Raw genomic sequence first — 27284 nt, 5'->3', positions numbered from 1 at the left:
TTTGAACTAACTTTGATGGTTCACATTAGGAAAGCCAAGGATATCATTTATCATCTGGCCTATTCAACATTACTTTGAGAATTTACTGAAGAACTGTTTTCAGAACATGGCAGAGGTAACAATAAGAGAATGAAGAATAAAATGCATAAGATTTACTGATAATACGGCGCTGTTAGCAGAAACGATGATACTAAGGGATATACTACTGGAGCTAAATGAAAGCTGTGAACAGTATACAGTTTAGGAGTTATTCGCAGTTTACTATTACGAAATGTACTTATCACATTAATTTTAAAGCCAGTGTAGTTGACAAAAGGGGATACTCTTACCGGGCAAGCAGATTGATGAATGTGGCAGGAAGTTCTTCAGATATTTTTGGAACTTGCAATGGATATTCGAAGTCGATTATAAAATTTTCTAGATTGTGTGCCGACGTGTTTGTTTAGCAGAGTTTATATTGAACCGTTGCTACCCTGGCTATCGACACAGTCGGCACAATTTCTCTAAGGTAACCGGCGTGTTGTATCCGCCACTGTATAATTATAACGTAAGTTAAAAAATATTGAAATTTATATGTTAGACTATAACTTTACAAATATACAAATATATCTGGAAAATAAATAAGCAAGTTTTCGTAACAGGTTAGGTTTGGTTTGTTCAGGGTTTTCTTAAGTCTTGGATAGTCCTAGACTTTTCTTTGGTATAATATAATATTGTTTTATTTGATGTTCAGTCTAATTGACATATCACAATTTAAAAAAATTAATAACACTTACATATGTAAATGATCATTGGTATTATGAAAATTAAGCAAACGTTTTCGCCCTTCGGGCATCATCAAGCATTTTGTTTATACAATATCTTGTACATTTTATGTCTTGTTGTGGAATCTGTACAAACTAATTAAAACACAACCTATAATATAATGTTGAACCAACTATTTGAGATAAACTTGTGATGATTAACGATCTAAAATATAAAATACAGGTATAAAATGTAATGTATAAATAAAATTGTAGTTGACCTGTCTGTCTTATATTTAAATTATGACATATGAAATTGCAAACATGATAAAACTATTTGGTTCCTCTTTAAACTTCATAATAGTTTCCATTAGTTGAATATTTGTGATGAACCATTGAGACCAAGACTCGCAACAAATATTGTATAAAAATGCCTGTTGATGCCCGAAGGGGGAAAAAGTTTGCTTAATTTTCATAATACCAATGATCATTCACATATGTAAATGTCAATTAGACTGAACATCAAATAAAACAATATTATATTATATCATATTGTATTGACTATCTGAATATCTTTCATCATGCTCTCTAAGATTTTCTTTGGTAGATAGGTAGAAAGCAAGTTTTCGTAAGGTCGATACTCAGTAACAGATTATGTTTGGTTTCTTTAGTCTTTTGGTATACCTTGCATTTACAGTTTATATACACAGGATGTTTCAGAAATAAGTACTGAAATTTTAGGAGTAATAGGTTGGTCTGGTTATTCATTTAAGGATAGAAACCTGTTGACCCTGATGAGTCGCTTTTATTCTACGTGATACCGAAATTGGCATAGCGTACACTAGGGAACAGGCTTTGGAATGAAAGAGGGAACAATACGTAAAGAATAAACTACTTTTTAACATCCCACAATGGTATGGGGTTCGAAGCACAAGATGTTTACTTTGGTTAAGAAGAGAAGACACGAGGGGTGAAGGTCAGTTTTATTCAGTTTGCATTTACATTTACTTGAACGTAACACACAGAAGGTGTTCAAAGTGTCCGGCGTTGCTCTGACGACACAATTCCATTCGTCGTACCAAGGACCGTTGGACATCATGTGCATTATCGCGAACTTCGCCTGCAGCAGTGGCAATTAATGCCGCTAGGTCTTCCTCAGTGTCTACAGGGTTCTGATATACCAAAGCCTCGATGTGTGCTCACAAATAAAAATCAAGAGGCGTGAGATCAGGTGACCGTGCTGGCCAATGAACCGGCCCACCACCGGTCGAGATGAGAAACACAACATTAACTGGAGAGCAGTCAGCAGATACACTACATAGCACTACGTAGTCGAAAGGTGGCGTAGCAGTGCAAACAAATTAAGGGTGCTCTTTTCAATGCCGGCTACTTAACTTCCAGGAGGATAGATGACATGTTGACATTGGATAGCGAGAGAATGGGTCATCGCAGACACCATGTTTCTAGGCAAAACATAATCCCCTATGCACTTATTCGGTACTTATTTCTGAAACAACCTGTATATAGAATAATATCGAGGGAAAAATTGTTCCGGAGCCGGGTATCGAACCCGGGACCTTTGGTTTAACGTACCAACGCTCTACCACTGAGCTACCCGGGAACTCTAACCTACACCGATCCAATTCTTCCTTCTATATCCACAGACCTCAAAGTGGGCTGACAACCGTCAAGCAACCAACTTCGAGTGCACACTAACTCCGTGTGACTTAAATTGTGGTTTTCTGTTAACGAACAGTGACGTGTATTATGCAAATCAAGATTTCAGGTATAACTCCCTGTAAAGTTGATTTGAATAATTTCGAGGGAAAAATTGTTCCGGAGCCGGGTATCGAACCCGGGACCTTTGGTTTAACGTACCAACGCTCTACCACTGAGCTACTCGGGAACTCTAACCGACACCGATCCAATTCTTCCCTCTATATCCACAGACCTCAAAGTGGGCTGACAACCGTCAAGCAACCAACTTCGAGTGCACACTAACTCCGTGTGACTTAAATTGTGGTTTTCTGTTAACGAACAGTGACGTGTACTATGCAAATCAAGATTTCAGGTATAACTCCCTGTAAAGTTGATTTGAATAATTTCGAGGGAAAAATTGTTCCGGAGTCGGGTATCGAACCCGGGGCCTTTGGTTTAACGTACCAACGCTCTATCACTGAGCTACCCGGGAACTCTAACCGACACCGATCCAATTATTCCCTCTATATCCACAGACCTCAAAGTGATTTGCAACCTGTATATAATAAGAGAATTTTCATAATGTCTAGGATCAATGACAGGTTAAGTATGACTTGTTCAGGCTTTACTTTTTTTTATTAATTACGACGTATTTTCATGTGTTTAAAGCCATGGAAACTTTTGGTGCAACGACTATAGAAAAGTTAGAACTTGTGCCAATTCTGCTGTCACCACTTTCACGAAAAGTCGAATAACGTAGAAATAAAGTTCTAAAACACACATTTTAATCATGTAGCGGCAGATGCATTAAAATTTGTATCAAATTATTTTTACATTTTTACACTTTACGTAAAGGTGGTGACAGCAAGAGTGGCACAAGTCATAACTTTTTCTACGGTCGTTTGCGTCAAAAATAAAAGTTTCCTTCGTTTTAATAATTAAAAATATTCCGGAATTAATGAGCTTCAGAAAAATATTAAGAAAATGCGTTTTTCAACATATTTACCGAGTTATCTTTACTATAGGTCATGAAGATCCACAGGATATCGAGAGGTTAAGGTTCTCACCTTTGCAGACAATCAATATTAATAGTAGTAGGGATGACGATTCAACGCGCTTCCCGCCTTTACTTCAAAGAAAAATTCCGCGGTACTCTGTTCGAGAGCGAGTCGATTTGAGAGCCATAACTTAGTGAAACAGGAAAAATGACTCCAAAGGGAATCGAACTCGTACCCTCCAGTTTTGCAGCATAGCGCCTTAACAACTACTCTCTATAATTAAATGCAAGAGATCTCATCTTACTCTGTATAATTATACTAAGTTCAGTTTGATACATATAGGTATACGAAACAGCTCATTGGAATCATTACCAGTTGGATTATCGATGAAAAATTGAAACCGTGTTCTTATCACAGAATTGAACATAGAACTGTGTAGATGTTCAGAGCTGGAGACACATATGCTCAATAGACCAAAACATGCCATGGTTTGCAAAATTATTTGCAATGCAAATATTCCTGCATAGATGAAGTAACTGTTTAATGTACCAAGCGATTCCAGAGCACCTGTAACAAATGTTTCTGTAATAACTAATATTATATAACCAAGTATCACAATTAACTTATTCCATAATAGAGGAAATGGATTTATAAATGCATTTATGCTCGACCATGCCGAAATGTAGTAATTATACACCTGGTAGCAGTCCTTTAATGCATGTCATTAAAGTACACCTACTCATTAAAGTACAGATGTTTTCAGCCAATGACAACTCAGCTTACAGGTGTTCAGCCAATGACAAGTCAGCTTTGTACCGTTATAAAACCGCAAGTATCGATTATTCTCGGATATGCAATCGAAAGAGAATTAGCGAAAAGTCACGGAGGCTGGAAATCCAATACTGTCGCAGAAGGTAATGTTCTGTTACTATAATAATTAGCGTTAATTGTAAATAATATTCAAATAAATTCAATTTGTCATCTCGTTTTTCAATGTCGAATTCAATAATCAAGGTTATACCACGTTTAACGGGATTACATCAAGGTCAATGACATTATTGTTCCTCGGAAAAAAATCAATACTTTCGCGTCTGCGCACATCTCACAATTCACGACCTAGAACAAGGTCACTTCCGATCTTGTCAGATACAAATAAAATGTATACATCTGAATAATTTCAAGTTAGAAATATGGTCGAGCATAAAAAGTGGTATGAAACTCGCCTATAATGGTAATTAAGAAGCTCGTATGAAAATTATGAAACGAGCGCAAGCGATCGTTTCATAAACATCCACACTCGCTTCTTAATTACTATCATTATAGGCTCGTTGCATAATGTACTATTAATAAATTCCTACTTCTCATTAAGTTACACAAATTTGGGCAAACTAAATCAATATAAATATTTCTCGCGGACTAGTAAACTGGACGTACTGGCACTTTATTGTACGAGTATTATACTCGTCCAGGTTTATATTTAGACTCTTCACGCAATGGCTTATTATTAGTTAATATTGACTATCATAATTATACTCGTACGTTGAAATAAATACTCTTTTTCGATGGTGGCGTTTTCAATCACGTGTTTACTTAAATGATAGATCTATATTGCCTTTCAGTGATGTAATTTGTAGCTGATATAACGGTGAAAAAAAAATTGTTGCTAACCGTAGCGAAATCTAGTCACTAATATCAATGAACGAGATTAGTTAATATTATCCTGAATCAACGAGATACGTCTATTCTAATACTCCGCGAGAAATAGTTCCATTGATTTCCTTAAACTTTAAATTAAGTAATGAAAATTCTGAAATAATTTTTATACGTATTTTTATATCCTAGAGTTACTTAATCTTTATTTTTAGATGTGCGGCAAGAACATGAGGAAGGTGTAGCTAAAAGTGCAGTAGCCCTCCAGTGCCTTATTTTGGTTTACATTTACTAAGGCACTATATTTACATCTTACTTATATCTTGTCATTAACAGACAGACTTATAAAGTTGCATGGTAAAGAAGACATGATAAACATGAAATAATAGTAACTCAATTATGCGTATAGAAATTAAATTGAGATTGAAAGCCAGTTTAAAAATAAATTTCTCCCATTTCGTACAGTCATAATTAACTATACAATTAGTGATGTTAGCTCCAAATAAGGGGATCCGGAATTTTCGTTACCGATTTTTCGTTACTCGGTGATTTCGTCATATATTAAATTTTGCCACTGCAACATTTTGTCAACGATTCATTTTTGTCACTAATTTAATTTCGGGACATATGTATACAAAGCACAAAGTTACGAACACCGGGATTGTATGGAGATGTCGTCAGCGCGATTCACTGATGATAGCCTATTTCCTCAGATAAGAAAACCATTATAAAAGAAACTACAGAGCATTCGAATCACTCAGCAAATTGGGGTAGAATTGGAGCTGTGGAATGTGTAGAAGCAATGAAAGCTGAAGCTGGAACTTCAGCGGAAGCTACGTCATCTATTTTACGACATAAAATTATTATTTTGGTGACGAAATCCCTTCACTATCGAAAAAGATGACAAAATGTATATGATGACGAAATATCTTCGGTGACAAAATCTCCTCATTGACAAACAATAACCTATGACAAAATGTATTTGATGACCAAAAGACTAATGACAAAAATAGGTGACAAACTATAACGGTGACGATATTTTCGGTTACGAAATGCCCTTGATCCCCAAAGAAGACATATGACTGTAAGGAAGAATTATATAATAATTAATTTTAACTAAAATTTGCTCAATGTAAGAAAAACATGAATTTTAACTAAAATGAATTCAATGTCAGAAAAAAATGTTTCCTACGTACAAATATATGAGTATAGGAATAAATTAGAAAAACAGTTACAAAATATTTTTTTTTTATTTTCTCGTTAGAGAATAACTTATGAATATTTAAGTTATCTCATTAATTAATTAATAAGAGAAAGGTGCGCTCGAAGGAGCATTAAAGTATTAAGTTATCTCATTCGCGATTGGATTTTCTGAAAAAAAAAAAAAGCGTAATTTCGAAAAAAAATCTGCTGTTTTGATGTCGCTACTAAAGTATCCTATTTACCTTCATACATGTTATAGAGATAATACGTATTACTCTGATTTGCATCTTGAGATACATAGAGAACATTTTCAGTTGTGGTCTTAGCAGAAATCCGTTCATCCTTGATTGTCCTAAAAAAAAAAAGAAGACATTAACCTAAGTGGAAAAGTAAGTTCAATGGAATTTCTGCTATTAGTATCAATCACGCAATTATTGAAAATAAATACAGTATATTCTAAAATTATTAACTCTATTTGATAGCTCAATTAAAGCGTGTAGTGAAAGTAGCACATTTACCTTCTCATTGCTTTACGCATTTCAATACATTCGATTCGTTTATCACCTTGCGAATGATTTTACCATTCATAGTTTATTTTCTGGAATTGTAATTTAATAGCGATATGCGTATAAATGAAACCATTTCTATTGTATACACTCAAATAAGAAAGTGCACACTTTTGTTTTCTAACCAGTCTTCGGACTGCTGACTAAACAAACATACATATTAGTCTGTTTTTCTTTTTTTTTGTGTGCGTGAAATATCTTAAGGAAAAATAAAATATTTAACTTTCATTTTTTTCTGATTCTGATATGAAAAAAAATGTTTGTTACTACTTCAATATGTGAAAGTGTACAATAATATGAAAGTGACATCAATATACATGCCATTTTAAAATACTTGTGCATGGGTCCTATTACAGCAATTCCAAATGCCATGTGAATCAGATAAGAATTATGTCGCAAGGAACATTCTATGTATGAAAAGGTGTCGCAAATTGGAAAGTGATAGAACTGAGATTTTGTATATTAATCTTTTAAAAGATATCCGCGAAGGCCTTTAAACATGGCATGTTGGAAAAATGATTACTTTTTTTAAAGAGAAAATAATGAAATATTTTTAGATGTAAAATAGGAAAAATAAAAATGTCCAATGAAAATTGAAAATTGCAGCCGTATCTATTCGTAAAACTAAATTCATTTGTGAAAATTCACCGAAGTAGCTTAAAACAAGACACTTTACAAGTAGTTAATATTTTAAGAAAGAGGAATCTTTCATTGTCTAAGAATATACAATTTTTACTGAGTGGAGTTGAAAAATAGAAATAAATCTCTATCCTGGAATATATATATATATATATATATATATATATATATATATATATATATATATATATATATATATATATATATATATATCGATACGAACTGTACTGGTTCATCGGTTAGTTTATTCTAAACAATCATCATTAAGAATCTTCAACATTTTATTTGGACTAAATCGCAATGTGTGTTTTCATTTCAAATATCTTGCTATAATTTTATTTATAAAACAAATTTGTAATATGTATTTGAATGTGAGATTGGTAAGCAAGTTTTAATTTTGAAGAATATTCATATATGAGTATTACAATAGTATTGTAAACTCTTTGTTAATGTATGTAATTTTTGCTTGCAATAATAAAAATATAGATATCAATTTCAATGAAAAATAGACATACAAAATATTATACTCCATGTGCATTTATACTGTACATACTAAATGTGAACAAATCATTCCACTAGTTTAAGAGAAATCACTGAACACAGACTAACATACAAACAGCATGCCCATGACAACTTTTTGTAATCAGGAATGCTGAAACCGTACATTTCCGTGAAAATCTCGAAATACAGGGTGATTAAAAGGGTTACGTACAAAGTTAAGGCGCTTATAGAGGGATATAAATTCAACAATTTTATAATAGGAACTTATGGCCTAGGAAGTACTAGAGGGTCAGTGCAAGCCTGGGGATATCAGGAACTACATACACATTTAAGTTAAGTAAAAATAATGTTTACTCAACAGTCTTCTTTTTACAAAAAGTTATTCAAATTGGCGACCACTACACTCAATACAGGCGTAACATCGCCGTGGGAAATTCTGGCGCACTCTACCAAGTACATCACGTATCTCACGAACCTCATCAAATACTGCAAATATCTGGAGAGAAATGTTTCTTGGTCGGGAGCTGGTGTCTCGTACACGAGGCTTCTGATATGCGCCCAGAATAAGACATGAAGAGGCGTCAGATCAGGGGAGCGGGGTGGCCAAACAATTGAACCTTCCCTTCCGATCCAACGGCCGGGATATGTGTCATTTAATATGTCACGTACTTGAAGAGAAAAGTGTGCAGGTGCTCCATATAGTTACATTCACATCTGACGACGCTCGATAAGTGCTACATTCTCTAACAGTTCTGGAAGAAAGTTTCGTATGAAGACCTTGTATCTCACCCCATTCAAACGTGGTGGCAGAGGAACGTCTTCATCATTTCATAGTGTATCGAACCAAGTGCATTATTGCAAAGCAAATTTACATCTGCAATGTAGTTCCTGACATTCCCAAGCGTGCACTGACTCAGGTTTACTTCCTCGACCATAAATTCCTATTCGAAAGTTGTTGTATTTCGACCCCTCTATAAGCTCCTTAAGTTTGTGCGCAACTTTTTGAATCACTCTGTAGATTTTTCCGGCATCAAAGTAGTAGTTTTTCGTAATAACTCGTAATAACATTGAAGTGTGATATATAAAGTTGATATGCAGACTATTTATATGTATAACTAACAGGGTGGGCTAGTAATAATGTCTAGTAGTTTTAATAGTATATTATGGATTAATTCGTTTATAATATTATACTTGATCGCATAAGTAAAATGTTTATGGTAAATGCAAAGCCAGTTTTCTCATTTTTACTAATGCGGTAACTGTATAACATTATAAATTAGTTTCATACGGTATTTTGTTTTGTACAACAGCATTATAACAGAATATAGATACATAATACAGTGCATACATTTTATCTTTCCACGCTCGCGTACGAGACCAGTCTACAATAGGTAGCGGAGAACGCTGACATTCAAGAACACGCATATTCGCTGAAAAGACAGCTATCTGTTATTGTGTGCAATACTGGGTTACGTTTCAGAGTAGTACATTTGTTATTGTGTGCTGTGTTGAGTTTCATTTCCCTGTTTGGTTCTGTTGCTTGAGTCATAATTCAAAGATTTAATACAGAGCAAAAAATTTTCATTTAACGTAATTAAAAATAATCATCTTCTCAGTGAATTAAAGAATTTAAAAGAACTTTTCCCTTGGATTTATCCACCTGAAAAGGACTACATTTTATAAAGCTGTGAATAAATTGAAAATTCCGGGATCAGCATTGGGGGGGAAAAAGAGAAGGAGAAGGCGTTATATTTTAATAGAGTAAAAATAGGATGATATCGGTACTCAACTTAAACAATCGCCTACCTTGAAGCAAATGGAGAACATTTTCAATATCGTCTTTGAAAAGATAAGCTTTTTTTAGTACTTTAACAATTCCAAATCGTGAAAAACTGTCCTTTCTTCTGTTTATCTCGCGTACTCTAGACTCGAGCACTCAGCGGGCCGTTTGTGGAGAGTTGAGCTGTGCACTGTCGTTTCCACTCTACTTCCGCGAGTGTGGAAAGATAAAATGTATGCACTATATATAAATTAATTTCTAATCAGTTACTGCGAATCAAAATCTTGCAATATACTCGCCATTGTTTGGTTTGTTGAATATATTGACATTGTTACTAAATATGAAATTCAATTTACTAGCAGTTATTTAAAAAAAAAATTATAAAGCAGAATTAGGTTTAATTTCCAAATAAAATCTCGTGAAAGCTATGAAAGAGAGCACGAGAAATGTATTGAATGATTGGAGAGTAAGAAAAAGAAAGAGACTCCAGAAACAGCGTTTCTGGCATGTCTATCGGGATATGTTAGTCCATTAAATTCGACATATAATTCTTATGTACTGAGTTTTATGTAATCTTATTAATCAGAACAGGTCAGTTTATTAATTTTTCATTTCACTTTTACGTTTAATTTTAACATCCAGAGACTGCGTTATTGATTGATTAGTACTGGTATTGTGGCGTAGGGTTTTATACATACAAATTAGGTAATGGCGCAATTGTTGCTATGTCCCAATTATACTATTCTATGCGTTTACTAAAATGCCATTTTATGAAGGATTTTGAACAGCAAGAAAGAATGTTTATAATGCTGTTGCCAAAAAAGCCATTTATTCTTGGTTAAGCTTGAACATAAAGTTTATTTAGGCCTACTATTATTCAACGAAATATATTCATTTGTAAACCTACCAAACTGCCAGCCAGTAATCTGCTCCTCTTGAAGTCAATTGTGAGAGAATATAAAGCAGGAATACACAAACGATAAAACATTTACTGGCACCAGCTCTCAAGTATTTCGAAGTTACTGAATCCATGATGGCAGAAATTTCTGGCATAAGTTTCTGTTCTTGATTATCATCGGTTATCTGTGTGGAAGAGAACTGTATCAAATAAGGTGATCAGACGAGTTCCAGGTATATATTTTACTACAGTATTTCAATCCAACTTTAGTGTAGGCCTACATACATCAATGGCGGTTCGTGGACTGAAAATGTATTTTGTCGTATTTATTGGAATTTTCAGATTTTAAGCTTACATTTGAATCATCCGATTATACAGCGTATTGCCAAAATGCTTCGGCAAATTTTGGAAGTAGGCCTATAGGTTAACACACAAAAATAATGAAAAAGTTTGTTATAAATGGACGACTATTAATTCCACAATTTGGGACATCTGGCCGACATCTACGGCTGACCACTACGGTCCAGAATACAAAGCAGAGGTTAAATTAAAAATAAGATACAATATGATTTGTGGAGAGAATACGGAACAATGACAAATTTAAAAATAAAGTAAACTTCGGAGAAACATGAGATGAAAGTACAATTAAGATACTGAAACAAAGTAAAAAAATATATATATATTACGTATTGTTATACAAGTGATTGTGTAAAATGGATAATCAATCTCTCAATACCATTAGACAAATTTTGTTAATGTCCTCATTAGAAAATTTAAGAGAAAGGAGAAAGGGTTTGGTTAACTTAAATGAACTTCCTCTAGCGCCAAAAAGAAGTCCTTTCACTTCCCATGTATTAATATTAATTTTGTATCTCTCACTGAAGTGAGGAATACATGGATTGCAAATAGACTTATTTTCATCGTTAATGTTATTGGCTTGCTGATCATCCTCAGGCTTCGAAACTTCGGATCCAATAGAGCAGTTCAGTGGGAAATCCGCATAACGGCGTACTGAGTATAGTGGTAAAGCGTACAGTGGGTGGGGGTATTGTAGAATGAATGCCAACAAATACGCAAAGGAAAACGCTCTGGATTTGACGATTCTGACGAATAATTTGGTTTTCATACAAACTATGTGTGAAACTATTACACGGTTAGAAAAGTCAGAGTAAGAGATGCCGGAAGCCCTCAAATTAATTTAGAAAATGATGCAGAGAATTAATGATACATCAAGTACACCGGTTACTGAACGTGCAAAACAGAAGTGGAAATCAATTTTAAGTAAAAATAACGGATATGGAACACTGTGTAACATAAACAGCAAATTAGTGGACATAGAGTCAATCGAGAATAAAGGACTGTCTCTTAGAGACTGCAATGATGTTAGGTTTTTTCGTTTTGCTCCTATCACGTCATGCGACGTAGAGCGCAGCTTTCTACAGTACAAACTTTGGCAGATAACCGAAAAAGATTCACGTTTGAGACACTGATAATGTATCTTGTAGTAGGTATATTGCAATTCGGTACTGTAACTGCACTTCCTAAATACGATCAATAGGATAAATGAAAAAATTAAAATTGCTACATGCTTATTTCCACCATTAACACTGTGTATAATTAAACACAAATGCTTATAAAGGACAGGAGAATAAATGCTTTTCACATTCTTTTGGCATTATCATTGTGTAATGTATATTTACTTCCAGAATGTACATATGTGTGTTTCCCCATACTACCGTACTCTACTCTAAATAGCAACGTTGTTACCTCAACGCATCTCTATCTACCTGCAGCGAGTCAACAACCTATAGTGCATGCACAGTAAACTTATTGTATCGGGTCCAAAGTCTCGAAGCCTGATCATCCTTCTCAAAACGGACAGTGGGGTCAAGAATGGGACTTCTTTGATTCCGGCGATTGTAAGAGCAATGTGCTACACCTGTTACAGTGCTCCACCGTTGTCATGAAGCTGAACGACCCGTCATGTCACTACCATGCAGATGAGATTTCTGTCAACCCGTGGTGTCGTCACAGATTGTAATCCACTGCCGGATTTTCGATGTGTACGATTCTCTTCGGCCCATTGCTTCCACACTCGCATCAATGTAGTGGTATGATGTCCCACACGAGCAGCAATATCGCGATATGAAAATCCACCTTCACGCAGGTCACTTATTCTTCCCCATTCAAACTCTTGTTTGTTTACACCGCTCACTGTTAGCACGTCGTGGCATAGTGACTCTTAGAGAAAGGTTTACTGCCTGTTGACTCTAATACACTGCTCGTCTGGCTGCCCAACAGCCTTGTATTTATGCACCTACCACTACAGTCCAGAGGGCATTGCTGGGTTCAGAGATGCAAAATCATTTTGAAATTCTAATCACGTGCTTATCATACCCTGCGTTATATTTAGTATAATTTCCACATGCCTATCTACGTTCCTTCATGGTGTTGCATTTTTTACAGTCAGTAGTAGGCTATATTTTGGTGATGCTCATATACGAGTATGGTATGTGTAAGAAAAAAAAAAGTTAAAAAAAATTATATTGAACATAACATAATGCAAATAATTGAATTAATTGACGGTTTACTTCACAAAATACTCACTGAATTGACAAGTTACTTCAAGAAATACCCACCGAAATAGTGGCAGCTTTAACATCGAAATCATCCATTTTATTTCACCAAGAATACAGTCTCTACCAATTTTAAACACGACGTGCATTCGAAATACATACAGTAAAACCATTTCAACACGGGCCTAGTCGCCGTTCTCCATATTTTGTCGTCGTACGTTCAAATATTCCAGATTTTTTAAAATAGTTTAGCATGTTTCAAAAAGTTGTTGTTGTAAAATATTCACATTACTCACTGAAGTACAGTATCAGCAGGCAAACGCGTTACCGCTTGAGGATGCGGGAGGTTAAATCTACTTTTTAACTGATTTTATTCTGTAAGTCTTAAATTGTTCAGAGGATTGTGTGAGTATGATTGATTGCATCAATGTCACTATACGATACCCGCACACGGTAGAGAGAGGAGGAGATAAAGAGTTGGAGTTGTTTTCTCTCTTACTGAGGAGAGACCCGAAGGCTTACACTGCAGCCTAAGGCTTATTGTGCTTACCACTCCTATTCTGTGAATGATTGAGTAGCCGAACTGCCTCGCTCTTGTACAAATATAGCAATCCGCACCGTAAACTTAATCCAGGCTAAGGTATGGATAATGATGATGATATGTGAATTAATGATGGCGAGGTCCAACAGCGAAAGTTACCTAGCAATTCTGCTTCAATTACTTGAGTGAAAACCTCGGAAAAAACACAACCAGGTAACTTGGCCCAACCAGGATTTGAACCCGGGTTCTCTAACCGTGCTAACAGTTGCTCCAAAAGTGGGATAGGAGGGAGTTAAGTGTCAATTCCCTGAAAGAGAAAATTCAATGCCCGCACTGTTGATCTGCTAGGGTCCATAGCAGTTTCCACTCCTTTCTTCTACAGTTTTTAATACTGCTATTTAAACATATCCATTTCTAGCTCTCCTGAATGCCCTAAGTCTGTATATAAAGTTGTAGTAGAATTAACGTTTCTTTCGACTTCTGACAGCTCGCTAGTAGCGTCGTTGTGGATTGTCATGGCAACAAGGATTAACCTTTTCGAAGTAGCGAATCACCGTTTGACGCTTCTCGCTTTCTTCGCCCAAGCTTGCGGGCAATGCTGCCAAATTATCGAAAATATCGCTGATTGACTGACTGACCAGCAGCATGTTGCCATGACGTCAGACTTATAAGCTACACGGATAGCAACATCCATTACTACTATCAGGACAAATACAGGTACAGTGCCTGGCTGGCTTTACGAGGCTGGACTCAGGACGGATCTGTAAGCTTGGGCACGCATTGGCCAAGATCGATATAGGTGGCCTGGATAGCATTCGTGAATCCGTCACTATCAGGTGGACCATCCTGCCTCAGCCCCTGATAGAGCTAAATCCCGTTTCATTAACTGTTAGCATGAGAAGCCCCAGGGGCCCGGAGGCCCAAGCCCTTCCTAATCAACTGACGCTGATAGGTGGGCCTTCCTGCCTTAGCGTCTGATAGTCAGGTCCCGTCCGCACACGATACTAATTTTAATAAAAAAAAACCGCCCTAAATAAGGGTTCGAATAGATCGGCCTACTAATCATTTCATAAAGAATAATCATTAAAACCAATTGTGTGACAATTTGAAAGGAAAAAGAAAACATTAAGATGAATGATATGAAAACATAGGAAATCATTTACAATAAAAGTTTGTTGGGTACAAATGATTACTAATTATAGCTAAGGATGATTTTAACACATGAGATCCTATGGCATCAATCGTTGTATCAGAAATTTTAAATTGTTTAAGTTGATTTAAAGAATCTCATGGGATCGTGCCACGGACACCGAACATGAGCCCAAGAACAGTCCAATGTGTGATGTGGTATTGTGCTCCAAGATGCTGACAACAAGGGTCATATATGACTTGTTTTTCACGACACACCTCTTATGGCTGTTGCTCGTGCATCTCGAAACAGATTGTGGAATCAAGAATGACACCCTTATCCTTCTGTCGATCAATTATGATGATATCAGCACGTCTAGTAGAGCCATCAGAAGAGACGCAACCAACCTCCACATAAACCTCATAGGAAGCATTATGACGTATTGAAGCTGCGATGAGAGAACGAACCGTATTATGTCTGTTGATTCGGAGCAATTCTCCACGATGGCAGAAACCCAAGACGTGAGGACCAGAGGCACCAATGCCTTCCTATATCAGCATCGGATACCGGTACTATCCCCAAGACTTCAATCCAGCCTATCTGTACTAATGCAGATGATAGATGAAGTGAGGGGGAGATGGAGTGTGTTGGTGTAATGATAGAGGAAAACTGGAGTTTCCCCGAGAAAAACCTCTGCAACGTTTGCTTTGTCCACCACAAATTCTATCCTTCCTATTACTACTAACTAGACATACAGTAGTAATGATCCTTCTGCTGAAGCAACACTCTTACCACACTAAGAAAAGATATACGGTCACAGTGGCGGCTGCATATGGGCCTTATAAATTGCATGCAATTATATTTAAAACATTATTTTTAATAGACGAATAATTTATGTACACTGAAGCACGAACTTACTTACTTACTTACTTACAAATGGCTTTTAAGGAACCCGAAGGTTCATTGCCGCCCTCACATAAGCCCGCCATCGGTCCCTATCCTGTGCAAGATTAATCCAGTCTCTATCATCATATCCCACCTCCCTCAAATCCATTTTAATATTATCCTCCCATCTACGTCTCGGCCTCCCTAAAGGTCTTTTTCCCTCCGGTCTCCCAACTAACACTCTATATGCATTTCTGGATTCGCCCATACGTGCTACATGCCCTGCCCTTCTCAAACGTCTGGATTTAATGTTCCTAATTATGTCAGGTGAAGAATACAATGCGTGCAGTTCTGCGTTGTGTAACTTTCTCCATTCTCCTGCAATTTCATCCCTCTTAGCCCCAAATATTTTCCTAAGCACCTTATTCTCAAACACCCTTAACCTATGTTCCTCTCTCAGAGTGAGAGTCCAAGTTTCACAACCATACAGAACAACCGGTAATATAACTGTTTTATAAATTCTAACTTTCAGATTTTTGGACAGCAGACTGGATGATAAGAGCTTCTCAACCGAATAATAACACGCATTTCCCATATTTATTCTCCTGAGTGTCATTTATATTTGTACTGTTGCTCCAAGATATTTGAATTTTTCCACCTCTTCGAAGGATAAATCTCCAACTTACAGGATGTGAAACTAATCTATTGTATCTAAGAGAAACCGCCATTGGTGTATGTAAGAAATATTTCGAAACGGTCTAATTGTAACATGATAATATGTTTTATTATGTATTCTAAACAAGTTTTATAGAAGGACTTCTTCCGATATTTAAAAACTTTAGTCATCTTATTTCTCATTAATGTAACGAGACGCAAGTCATTCTAATGATTGGCTCTACACTTCTTTAGTGATGACTGACCGTCTGAACACTCACATTTAAAGACTGCTGTGAAATTATTCTTACAGGCTTGGTATAGTCATCGACTGTTTTACTTGCGAGACCCAAGAAATTGGCGTACATATCTTTTAAGCCAGTCACATCCGAGTATGATCCTTGTGTCTTGATTTTACCCTAAGTAAAGAAACAGAAAAACAATTAGATCACTTGAACATGAAATTATTATTTTACTCATACGAAACATTTCTCGTTATTCTCTTATTGACCTACAATTTACTGCTATTAGGCTATCAGATAAATTGTTAATTATTTGTCTTTGTTGTTTATATAATCTTACAAGGCTGGGAAATCCGAATGTATTAATTTGCACATAATTTGAAAATGTCCCCAGATGTTGCGACATTCTAAGATAGGAATGCTCGAATCGACGATATTGATATCTAGCAGACGACATCACTCATGTATGACTTGAGGCTTTCCCGGCGTTTGATGTAGAATAACTCTTCTCGGGTTCTCAGCCAGGTGAGTTGGATAGTTGCTTCTAAGCTTTCGATGGCTAGTTCTGCCATCTTCTTCAGGGAATGAAGTGTCGTGGGACTGAATTGAATTGAAAGAGGGGAATTTGGAGGACAAATTTAAAAGGTACGCAAAACGCGTCCTTGCAAGGGTTTAAGAGCTGTAAGAAACTAAATATGTGAGCTCCAAGCCTGTTGGCCACTAGTCTCACTCCGGGTTACGCTGCTCCACTGAAGGAGTTCTAGAAAATTTTGAAGGGGAAAAAACCGAAAATGGAATTAACCTCTTAGGTACCACATACGCGAGGGGACGGAAATGTGATCAAAGTGATCACGGGACGGGACGAGGAAGAAATGGCTGGTGTAAATCTGCACATTGAAATGAACTGTGTCATTTCACAGTGCAGGAGGAGTCGAGAAGACTCTGTCGTCTGTTGTTCGATGACAAGGCAAGTGAAGACCTCCAGGAGAGACGCCGTGAATTCTGAATCTGCAATTTGGAAGGTTTTCTGTCCTTTCGCAATGCGACTACATGAGTGACCTTGCACATGTATTTAGCAATTTTATAAACTCTGAACTAGGGCATTAAGTCGTTTGTTAGAAAAGAAAAAAGGGGATTTTATGAGGAAGGGCATGGGACCATGTCTAGCCGGTATATAAACGTCAGTAGTGCTTCCCGCTTCGAGCCAATCAGAAGCTAGTTCCCAGTCCCGACCGTCATTCTGGTTCAACAAGTACTTGCAACCAGAATGTGGCAGGCGGTCGGAACTAGGAACTATCTCCTGATTGGATCAAGTCTCCGTCCCCCTCGCGTATGTGGTACCTAAGAGTTTACGTCCATTTTCGGCTTCCCCTTCAAAATTTTCTAGAGCTCCTTCAGTGGAGCAGCGTTACCCGGAGTGAGACTAGTGGCCAACAGGCTTGGAGCTCACATATTTAGTTTTGTACAGCCCCCAACCCCTTGCAAGGACGCGTTTTGCGTACCTTTTAAATTTGTCCTCCCAATTCTCTTTCGATTTTTCGTTTTTTCGTTTCGTCCCACGACACTTCATTCCCTAAAGAAGATGGCAGAACTAGCCATCAAAAGCTTGGAAGCATCTATCCAACTCACCTGGCTGAGAACCCGAGAAGAGTTATATGACATCACTCATTTTTATATTTATTCAATTTTAAATATCTGAAATAAAGTACAGTATTATTAATGTATGCCTACTCGAAATATATACAGTCATTCCTAAAAATAGATCTTTTAACGCTAAAAGTTTACTATTATGAGGTAGCGCGAGAAAAGTATTTTAACACAAACTTTCTACTGTTTGTGCCGATTGTCAATTGTTTCCCACAAGATGTCACATGGCAGCAATCGCAACCGCTCAACAAAGCGATTCAAACAGACCTACTTTTAAAAATCACTGTCTTTGGTTAAGAAATGTATAAACATTAAATAAACCGCTTCAACAAATTTTATAGGCTTATATGAAAGTATTAAGAATTAAACGTAATATTATAAAAATTAAAGGCACCCGGGTTTGAATCGGTGACCTCTTGGTCTGCAGTCTCTACCACTGAGCTACACTACCTTCTGCTTTCGATGTGATAAAGTTTCTATTACAACAAGAAGCAATACAGCAGTGCAGAACTTGGAGGAATTGTTTCTAACGAACGGTATTCTAAAAAACAGGGCACGACATACAAGTTAAAATATTGTTCTTAGAGCCTTCTACACTCGGCCTGCAGCCTCATGTCACAAACATATCTACAAATCTACTCACAAAATAAAATGTCATACATTTGTATCGTAAGTAACTATTTTCTGCAATATGCCTATATCAATATTCGTTTCGTTATTCCGTGAAACCAAATCGTCGTTGTTCCTGCAATAACTCCTATGTGCAAAATATAATTTTTTTCAGTAGGAAGAAAAGACACATTTAGTCATCCTATGGCAGCCATACACATAGGAGACTGTGAATTCTTATATTTTCGAAACAAAGAAATATAATTACATATAGGAGATTTTATTATTTGCCATATCACTATGTACGCCTAAGTTATTTAATAGAACAAAACTCTGAAAATCGATAAATATGTCACATAGGAGTTATTGCAGGAACAACGACGAAATGCTTTCGTGCTCTGTAGCTCATAGAAAGAACCTTATGGTGAAGGTAAGTGAGCTAGCTAGCTGTAAGTGGAAGCGTAGCGAGGGAGGAAATCTTCTTAATCCACTTTTTCCATTAGGTTTCAGAGTTCACACCTGTGAAGTAACGATTAGCGCGTCTGGCCGTGAAACCAAGTGGCCCGGGTTCGATTCCCGGTCGGGGAAATTTACCTGGTTGAGTTTTTTCCGGGGTTTTCCCTCAACCCAATATGAGCAAATTCTGGGTAACTTTCGGTGCTGGGCCCCGGACTCATTTCACCGGCATTATCACATTCATCTCATTCAGACGCTAAATAATCGAAGATGTTGTTAAAGCGTCGTAAAATAACCTACTAAAATAAAAATAAATTAGGTTTCAGGTACTTAATGGCATATAAGGTAAATCTTCTTCCAAGTCACAAAATGAATGTAACTCATTTATAAAATAAAACTACAAATGATCTGTAGGCATACCAATTTAATTTTCGCTATTGAAACTTTTCTGTCTGTGCTGTTGGTCTTACCAACTTCAATAGTCATATTGAATGGTGGCTTACATTTTGAAGCACGATGATGTGATCCGCAGTCTGCAAGTACTGAAGCTGGTGAGTCACTAGTATTCGGATTTTGTGCTTCAGATATCTATTGATACACTCGTGAAACAAATGTTTTCCAACATGCGTATCAACTGCAGAAAGAGGATCATCGAAGAGGTACACATCTGCATTTTTATATACAGCCCTTAAAAGTAAAAGAAAAACTTTACAGAATATCAGATAAAAGGCCCAAAATTCATAACTATTAAGAATACCTTTCCATCTGTCTGTCCGTCTGTCTCTCTCTTTCTCTCTCCGTACTGAATAATGATGTAATATTTATGTTATCATTCAACATGGTTAATATAATAACTTTGAAGAAGTGAAATACTAACACCATACTATTCAAAATCAATATATTACAAATTTAAAGTATGAATTAACACTATTATAAATCACAAGAAGTTGAAGCTCTAGTCTGATAAGTGACGTTTAATTTTAAAAAAGGATCACGTCAATCGAATGAATTTTGTAACTGACAAACATATACATAACATCGGAATAAATACCTCACAGCTGGATTAAGATACAGTAGGAATTATGGACCAAGATTATACAATTCAGTATTGAAAAATAATCCAGAGCAAAGCAATTTACAATTCTTAAGTTTAAAAATAAAATAAAATTATTTGTATGATTATGTTTCATTTTATTATTATTTTAAGTGTTACTAATATTATATTTTACTAATGTTTATTTTATTTATTTGATACATGTGACCTGTAAGATAAAACATTGAAACAAATATAAATATTTCTTAAATAATAACCGTGTATGTTTCCACACAAACGATTTCCTACCATCGCCATAGATACACTTGATTGTACCTTGTCACTATCTCTGTCTCTAGAAATTTCTCAAAATTCATATTTTCCCCGCCATTAAAAAAATATATTGATATGATACCTCTAGCACTAAAGGAAGACCTGTAACTTAAATTTTATTAATATATTTTATTAATATTACTGTATTTATCCTGGAAATAATGGACAGTTTGAATCAAAGATATCTTGTTTCTCAGCATTAACTTCCTCTGGTTGTATGTTAGAAGATTCGAAGATTGTGTTAACCTTCGATAAGTGGTTTTTATATTTATTTTATCACTGATTCAATATGAAAAACTTATCAGATTACCAGGAAACAATTGCCATTCATACAGTCCTCTCTGTAGATTGAAAACTCAAAAAAGTTTCATATCCATTGTTCAAGAATTAAAACAGAAAATCAATATCCCGAATTTAAAAGAAAACTTACAAATTAAACCAAACCCTTTAACTCTATTAAATATAGAATATAATCTAAATTTAACAGAAGAAATACTGAAATCAGAAGTAAACACTGAAATACTGAAACAATTGTCTTTAGAGACAATTAATATTAGGTACCCTCCACAAAACTGGCTTCATTTATACACCGACGGATCCTTGATCTCCAGAGAACAAGGTGCCGGTGCAGGTGTTACGTGCTGTCTCTTCTCACTTTATAGATCACTTGGATATGGAACAACAAGTTTTGATGGTGAAATCATTGCAATAAGTGAATGTCTCAGGAATCTTCTATGCCACATCAATAAATTTAAGAATGCAGTTATATTGTCAGACTCCAAAGCAGCTATTCTATCAATCGTCTCTAAACACACACCTTTATCTCAAACAGCTGTTACGTGCTGTCTCTTCTCACTTTATAGATCACTTGGGTATGGAACAACAAGTTTTGATGGTGAAATCATTGCAATAAGTGAATGTCTCAGGAATCTTCTATGCCAAATCAATAAATTTAGGAATGCAGTTATATTGTCAGACTCCAAAGCAGCTATTCTATCAATCGTCTCTAAACACACACCTTCATCTCAAACAGCAGAAATAACTAAAATGCTCTCTCAATTAATATCACTCAATAAAAGAATTATATTCTAATGGATACCATCCCATTGTGGAATCCTGGGAAACGACAATGCGGATGATTTAGCAAAGAAGGCCAGCACTGCTACTTACAGTCCTGTTACTAAATTTACGTATTACTCTGTGAAGAGATTTATTAAATCTACATATTTAGACTTCAACAAACAAAATTTGATAACACAATCCCAAGGGAAAAAATGGAACTCTCTGCATCAAAATCCACAGTTAATTCCCGATTTACCACGAAAATCGTCTGTAGTTGCATTTAGATTGGCAACAGGCCATAATTGTTTAGCTAAACACCTGCATAGAATTGGAATATATCAGTCCCCTAACTACCCATTGTGCAACTCAAACCAAGAAATGGATTCGGAACACCTCAAAATCTGTGCTTCAGTGGCTGGTCATGATAATATCTTTGAATAATATTGGAGTGCAAGAGATCAAATGACTTTATTGTCAAACGCCTGGCATTAGAAAACAACAACAACGTATTTATTTTATCACTGGTTTTGACATTATTAACATAGTGAAAGAAAAAAATAACTTTTTTAACTGCCCTTATGAGAATGTTTGCTTGTTAGTCTATAATCAGAAAATTTAGATTCATAAAATTCCATTGAAAATTATAGATTTCATATTAATGTTTTACACTACAATAAGAATATGAGAAATGATGTATCGTATTATGTATAGTGGAACATGACTTACCTGGCCAGGTTGATTCTTGCCTTCTGCCCTCCTGACAGGGTTATTCCTCTGTCCCCCACAAGACTGAGATCTCCTTGAGGGAACTGCCTGAAGTCTCTCTGGAGTGCGCACACATTCACAACATCATTGTAACGCTCTTTATCAAAGCTGGAGCCAAACACAATGTTCTGGCGCACTGTAGCTCCGAATATCCAAGAATCTTGACTTGCATATGACACTTTTCCACGCACACTACACTTCCCACTCGACACTGGCAGCTCACCCAGTATGGTCTGCAGCAGGGAGCTCTAAATAGGCAACATTAAACTGCTTTATGAATTTGAATGAATAAGTACAGTGGAAGTTCTTAAGTTCGACAGAATTCAAGTTCGACATTCTATAGTTCAACTGCTTATGTAGGAGAATTAGACACGCCCCTATACGGGCACTAAGAAATGGGTTTGCCATTTGAATGGAAATTGGTCCTGTGTTTTGTAGTGATACTTTTGTTAAAGGAAAGTAGAATATTTTATTGATTAGGACATCCATATTGATCACTGATTTTAAATTAATGAATTCTTCTTCTATTTGAGAATTGTGCCGTTTGTGAGACGGAACTGTCGAAACCCACTGTGGTACTAGAAGCACATATACAAGTCTCGAGGCGGGCAGGAAATACAAGTACAGTACTGTATTCGTTGATGGATAACCAATAAGAATCTGTATTCATTTCACCTGCCACACCCACTACCCTCATTGGTCAGAACTTTCAATTCTGTTCTGCCGAACTTAGGAGAGTCCACTGTACCTATATTATACAGAACTTAATGGACAACGATTAAATATTTTCACTGAATATAGAAGTGTCCTCAACTTGAGCTGGGCAACCTATGGTCTACGGATTAAAATTTCCATGCTATGCAGTGGCGGTGCGTTCTGTGCGTTCAGTGGTTCAGAGAACCCCCAGGAAAAACAGAAAAAATAATTTAATTGTTTAATAAATTTATTTATAATTTACACTATCATTCTTTTTTCCTTGCTCATCTTTAATAAGTGTACTTGCGCTCTGATGTACTTTTAACCTATGAAAATCTATGAATCGCAGAGATCGAACACATGCTTATGAGGTTCAATTCTTACTCTGAACCGGTCCAGTGAAACAGCCGACACGCTTGGCGGAAACGTAACAATGGTCCTTCTTTGTGTTTTAGTCTTAATACATTCATCTGTGGGTGTGACCAGTGTTCATTTCTAAAAAAAAAATTGAATAGTGTTCAATATCTTTTACAAACAAATTTTCCAGTTTTAATCTTGGAAGATAAGTGTAAAATAAAAAAGACTGGAAGGCCGTTACCTCAACTCGATTTAAAGCAAGCACAAACAAGTCGAGATAAGACATTTTGCAGGGATTTTAATGAAAACTATATGAAAAAAAAACAGCTAGATTTGCGGTTGTGAATCTACAAATAAATTATTTTGTTTCCCGTGCCTGCTATTTGCTAAGGGTAAAGATCTGAGCTGGACTGGTTTGTCAGATGTAAGTCATTTGACACAAAAAATAAGAAGCATGAGGAATCTACTGCTCATAAGAATGCTTGCCTAGGTTTATCAGTCCTTGGAAGAACAGAAATTAGGCAACAGCTTAGTTCAGCTTTCAGACAGAATACTGAAAGACAGAATGATAACGCAAGAAAAAATCGCTATGTTCTTTCAAAGGTAATTGATCATCATCTTCACCATCATCATCATCATAGTCAGGCATTCTTGTGATTAGTCTTTAAATTTAGCAGATTATGATAATGCTGTTGAATTATGAGAACGCTGTTGAAGTTTATTATCAAACAGGACTCTCTCGATCAAGGCGTGAAGTCATTTCAATAAATTGTAACCCTATTTAATTTTATTATTCATTTTAATACAAAAACATAATTACTACTACACAATTGAAGAATGAAATTATATAAAATAAACAACCGAAATCAGATTGAGAATGCAGTAAATGTGAAACAAATGAGATTGGAAAATGAAGTAGACTAACAGAGTTTAAAAAAGTCATAGAATTGAGTTAGGGCTTAAATTCTATTTGTAACATATTCTCTACAGTCAAAAGAATATTTTAAGCGAAAACTTTTTTAAATGTGAATTTTAGTCAAATTTCAGTATCCTCTTCCATTAAGCTGTGGACCTCCCTGATGAAATATAATATATTGATCATCCTAATGCACTTTCATGACAACAAATTTTATCAATATCACTATGCTGCCATCTAACGACTGCAAAAGAAGTTACGTTATAACCCTGATGGAGAAACATGGCGTTATAGCTTGCTGCAGTACTTCCACCTAGTGGTCATTACCAAAAAAATTCATTTTCGAAAGTGGAGGCCCTGGTGGTTGTTCTCTTTTATATGTTGCCATTTCATAACATGGGAATGGCCAGTCTGATATATATATATATATATATATATATATATATATATATATATGTGTGTGTGTGTGTGTGTGTGTGTGTGTGTGTGTGTGTGTGTGTGTGTGTGTGTGTGTGTGATCAGAGTGGAACTACAGAATCTTTCTGAAAGATCTGGTGCTTCATCCATAACCTTCACCTCAACTTTTCGCCAGTTCATTCAGTTATCTATGTATTCCTAATTTATTGTAAAGGAAAACTTTATGATACTCAAGAACGATTATCTACGAGAGAAATAGTTAATGAAAAGTTAGTTTCATCATATTTTCGGTTCAATAAGAGGCAGTTATTAAAAAAGAACCTTATGAAATATAGACACACGTTTTACTCGAGATTGACGATATTTTTAAGAACAAGTTTTCTAGACTATTCAGAGCTCTTTTACAAGTAATTATCATAATTATTATCTGATACTGTATCTTCAAACTTTACGCAAGAAAAAAGTCAGTAGCCTACTGCATATAGACATAATGATAATGAGGGTAAATACAAACCTTTCCTGATCCAACCTGCCCAATTACAATAACAAGTTGTCCTTCTGTAGCAGTAAATGTAACACTGGAGAGCACTTCACTTTCACGCCATTTCGCTGTGACATTTTCCATTTTCACTCGTATTTCTGGAGGGTTGTTATTGTCACACGAGTCATCGTGTGTTGTGCCATTGAACTCCTCCAAAACCATGAATTCCTGGTCAGTATTTACATAAAACATTTTAATATATTTTGTTCACTCTTGTAATAATATATTAATTATCTCTTGGAGAGTTTTTTTAATAAATTAAACTTAATGCTTAGGTCTATTTGTTATCATCATATGACGACCTTATACTCAATATGTATTATTAAAGAAAATTAAAACATTTAAAAAAAATAGATGCATGTTACTTGCCTGCAAACGTTTCACAGACACCAAAGTTTCTGCTTTATCCACAATTCCCATCATGAACCAGAAGCAAATGGCCGTGGTGAGAATGTTGAAGTATATATACATTACATATATCTGAGGGAAAATAAAAGAGACTTCCATTGTAAAAATGAAGTAGGAAAGGAAAATTATAAATAATGGTAAATGACACTAAAATTAAATCATCAGAGCAATATTTTAAGTTTATCTGATAAAGCTACGCTCTCTCATCAATCCTCTAACGCAACTAGCTCAGTGAACTCAGTACAGCCAATTATCTTATCTCTATCACTGGGGTTCGAATTTACCGTATTCAAAAACACCCTTAATCTCTGTTCCTCTCTCAAAGTGAGAGTCCAAGTTTCACAACCATACAGAACAACCGGTATTATAACTGTTTTATAAATTATAACTTTTAGATTTTTTGACAGCAGACTAGATGACTAAAGCTTCTCAACCGAATAATAACAGGCATTTCCCATATTTATTCTGCGTTTAATTTCCTCCTGAGTGTCATTTATATTTGTTATTGTTGCTACAAGATATTTGAATTTTTGCACCTCTATAGTTCCATTTCGTACAATGTTCTGGTCATGAGACATAATCATATACTTTGTCTTTTCGGGATTTACTTCCAAACCTATCGCTTTACTTGCTTCAAGTAGAATTTTCGTGTTTTCTCTAATCGTTTGTGGATTTTCTCCTAACATATTCACATCATCCGCATAGAGAAGAAGCTGTTGTAACCTTGATACTAGTATTGTAAAATAGCATGCGCCCAATCATTCTTGTGGCGACTAGGTCTATACAATCAATTCTCATATGAATGAGCTGCAAATAGTGAGAGCTCAATTTCCAATTGAAGCGTTGTTCTTTCCGTTACGGACAAAGTAATAACACAGTCTAATATATACAGTCACGAAGCTTGAGTTGATGAGGGTACTACGAACAATTGACTGTGCCGGTACTATTTCGCATTGTCTTTAATGAGGCGATATTAGCGATCCTAGTGGTTAGCAACTATCTATGGATGCATATTTACCTACGTATTCAGCTTCGTGTCTGTATATACTAGACTGTGGTAATAATCTGATAAAATTTAATAACTGAATTAACATTAACATTATATTACTTACTTTGTCAATTGAGATATGGCCTCCAAGCAGAATCACAGTTGTCACTGTGCCAAAAAGACCACATCGATCTGTCAAGCCTAATAATGTGTGAAGGATACCGAAAAGAAAGGCAAACAACTTGAAGAATCTGACCTCCTTTCTGGAAAACAAAACCAATAATAATAATAATAATAATAATAATAATAATAATAATAATAATAATAATCACACTGAAACCATGAAGTTAAAT

The 27284-nt window shown here is 35.7% G+C and overlaps 1 protein-coding gene across 3 annotated transcripts in view; it reads right to left on the bottom strand.

Moving 5' to 3' along the window:
• Window positions 1-27284, bottom strand: part of LOC138696720 (ATP-binding cassette sub-family C member 4-like) — a 92767-nt gene that overhangs the window by 22267 nt on the left and 43216 nt on the right. Inside the window, exons 7-15 of one of the 3 annotated variants that reach the window (XM_069822046.1) lie at window positions 27056-27194; window positions 25905-26015; window positions 25509-25703; window positions 22570-22856; window positions 19919-20102; window positions 16743-16880; window positions 10686-10876; window positions 6535-6644; window positions 3812-4006 (exon numbers count right to left, since the gene is read on the bottom strand). In XM_069822046.1, coding sequence (XP_069678147.1) covers window positions 3812-4006; window positions 6535-6644; window positions 10686-10876; window positions 16743-16880; window positions 19919-20102; window positions 22570-22856; window positions 25509-25703; window positions 25905-26015; window positions 27056-27194 — 1550 coding nt within the window. The remainder of the gene's footprint in view (window positions 1-3811; window positions 4007-6534; window positions 6645-10685; window positions 10877-16742; window positions 16881-19918; window positions 20103-22569; window positions 22857-25508; window positions 25704-25904; window positions 26016-27055; window positions 27195-27284) is intronic. The other 2 variants (XM_069822048.1, XM_069822049.1) reach the window with 2 other exon arrangements.

The sequence above is a fragment of the Periplaneta americana genome, chromosome 3 (genome assembly GCF_040183065.1).
Source record: "Periplaneta americana isolate PAMFEO1 chromosome 3, P.americana_PAMFEO1_priV1, whole genome shotgun sequence".
NCBI classification, from domain to species: domain Eukaryota; kingdom Metazoa; phylum Arthropoda; class Insecta; order Blattodea; family Blattidae; genus Periplaneta; species Periplaneta americana.
The sequence above is the reverse complement of the archived record's forward strand: the minus strand, read 5'-3'. Positions and strand labels throughout refer to the sequence as shown.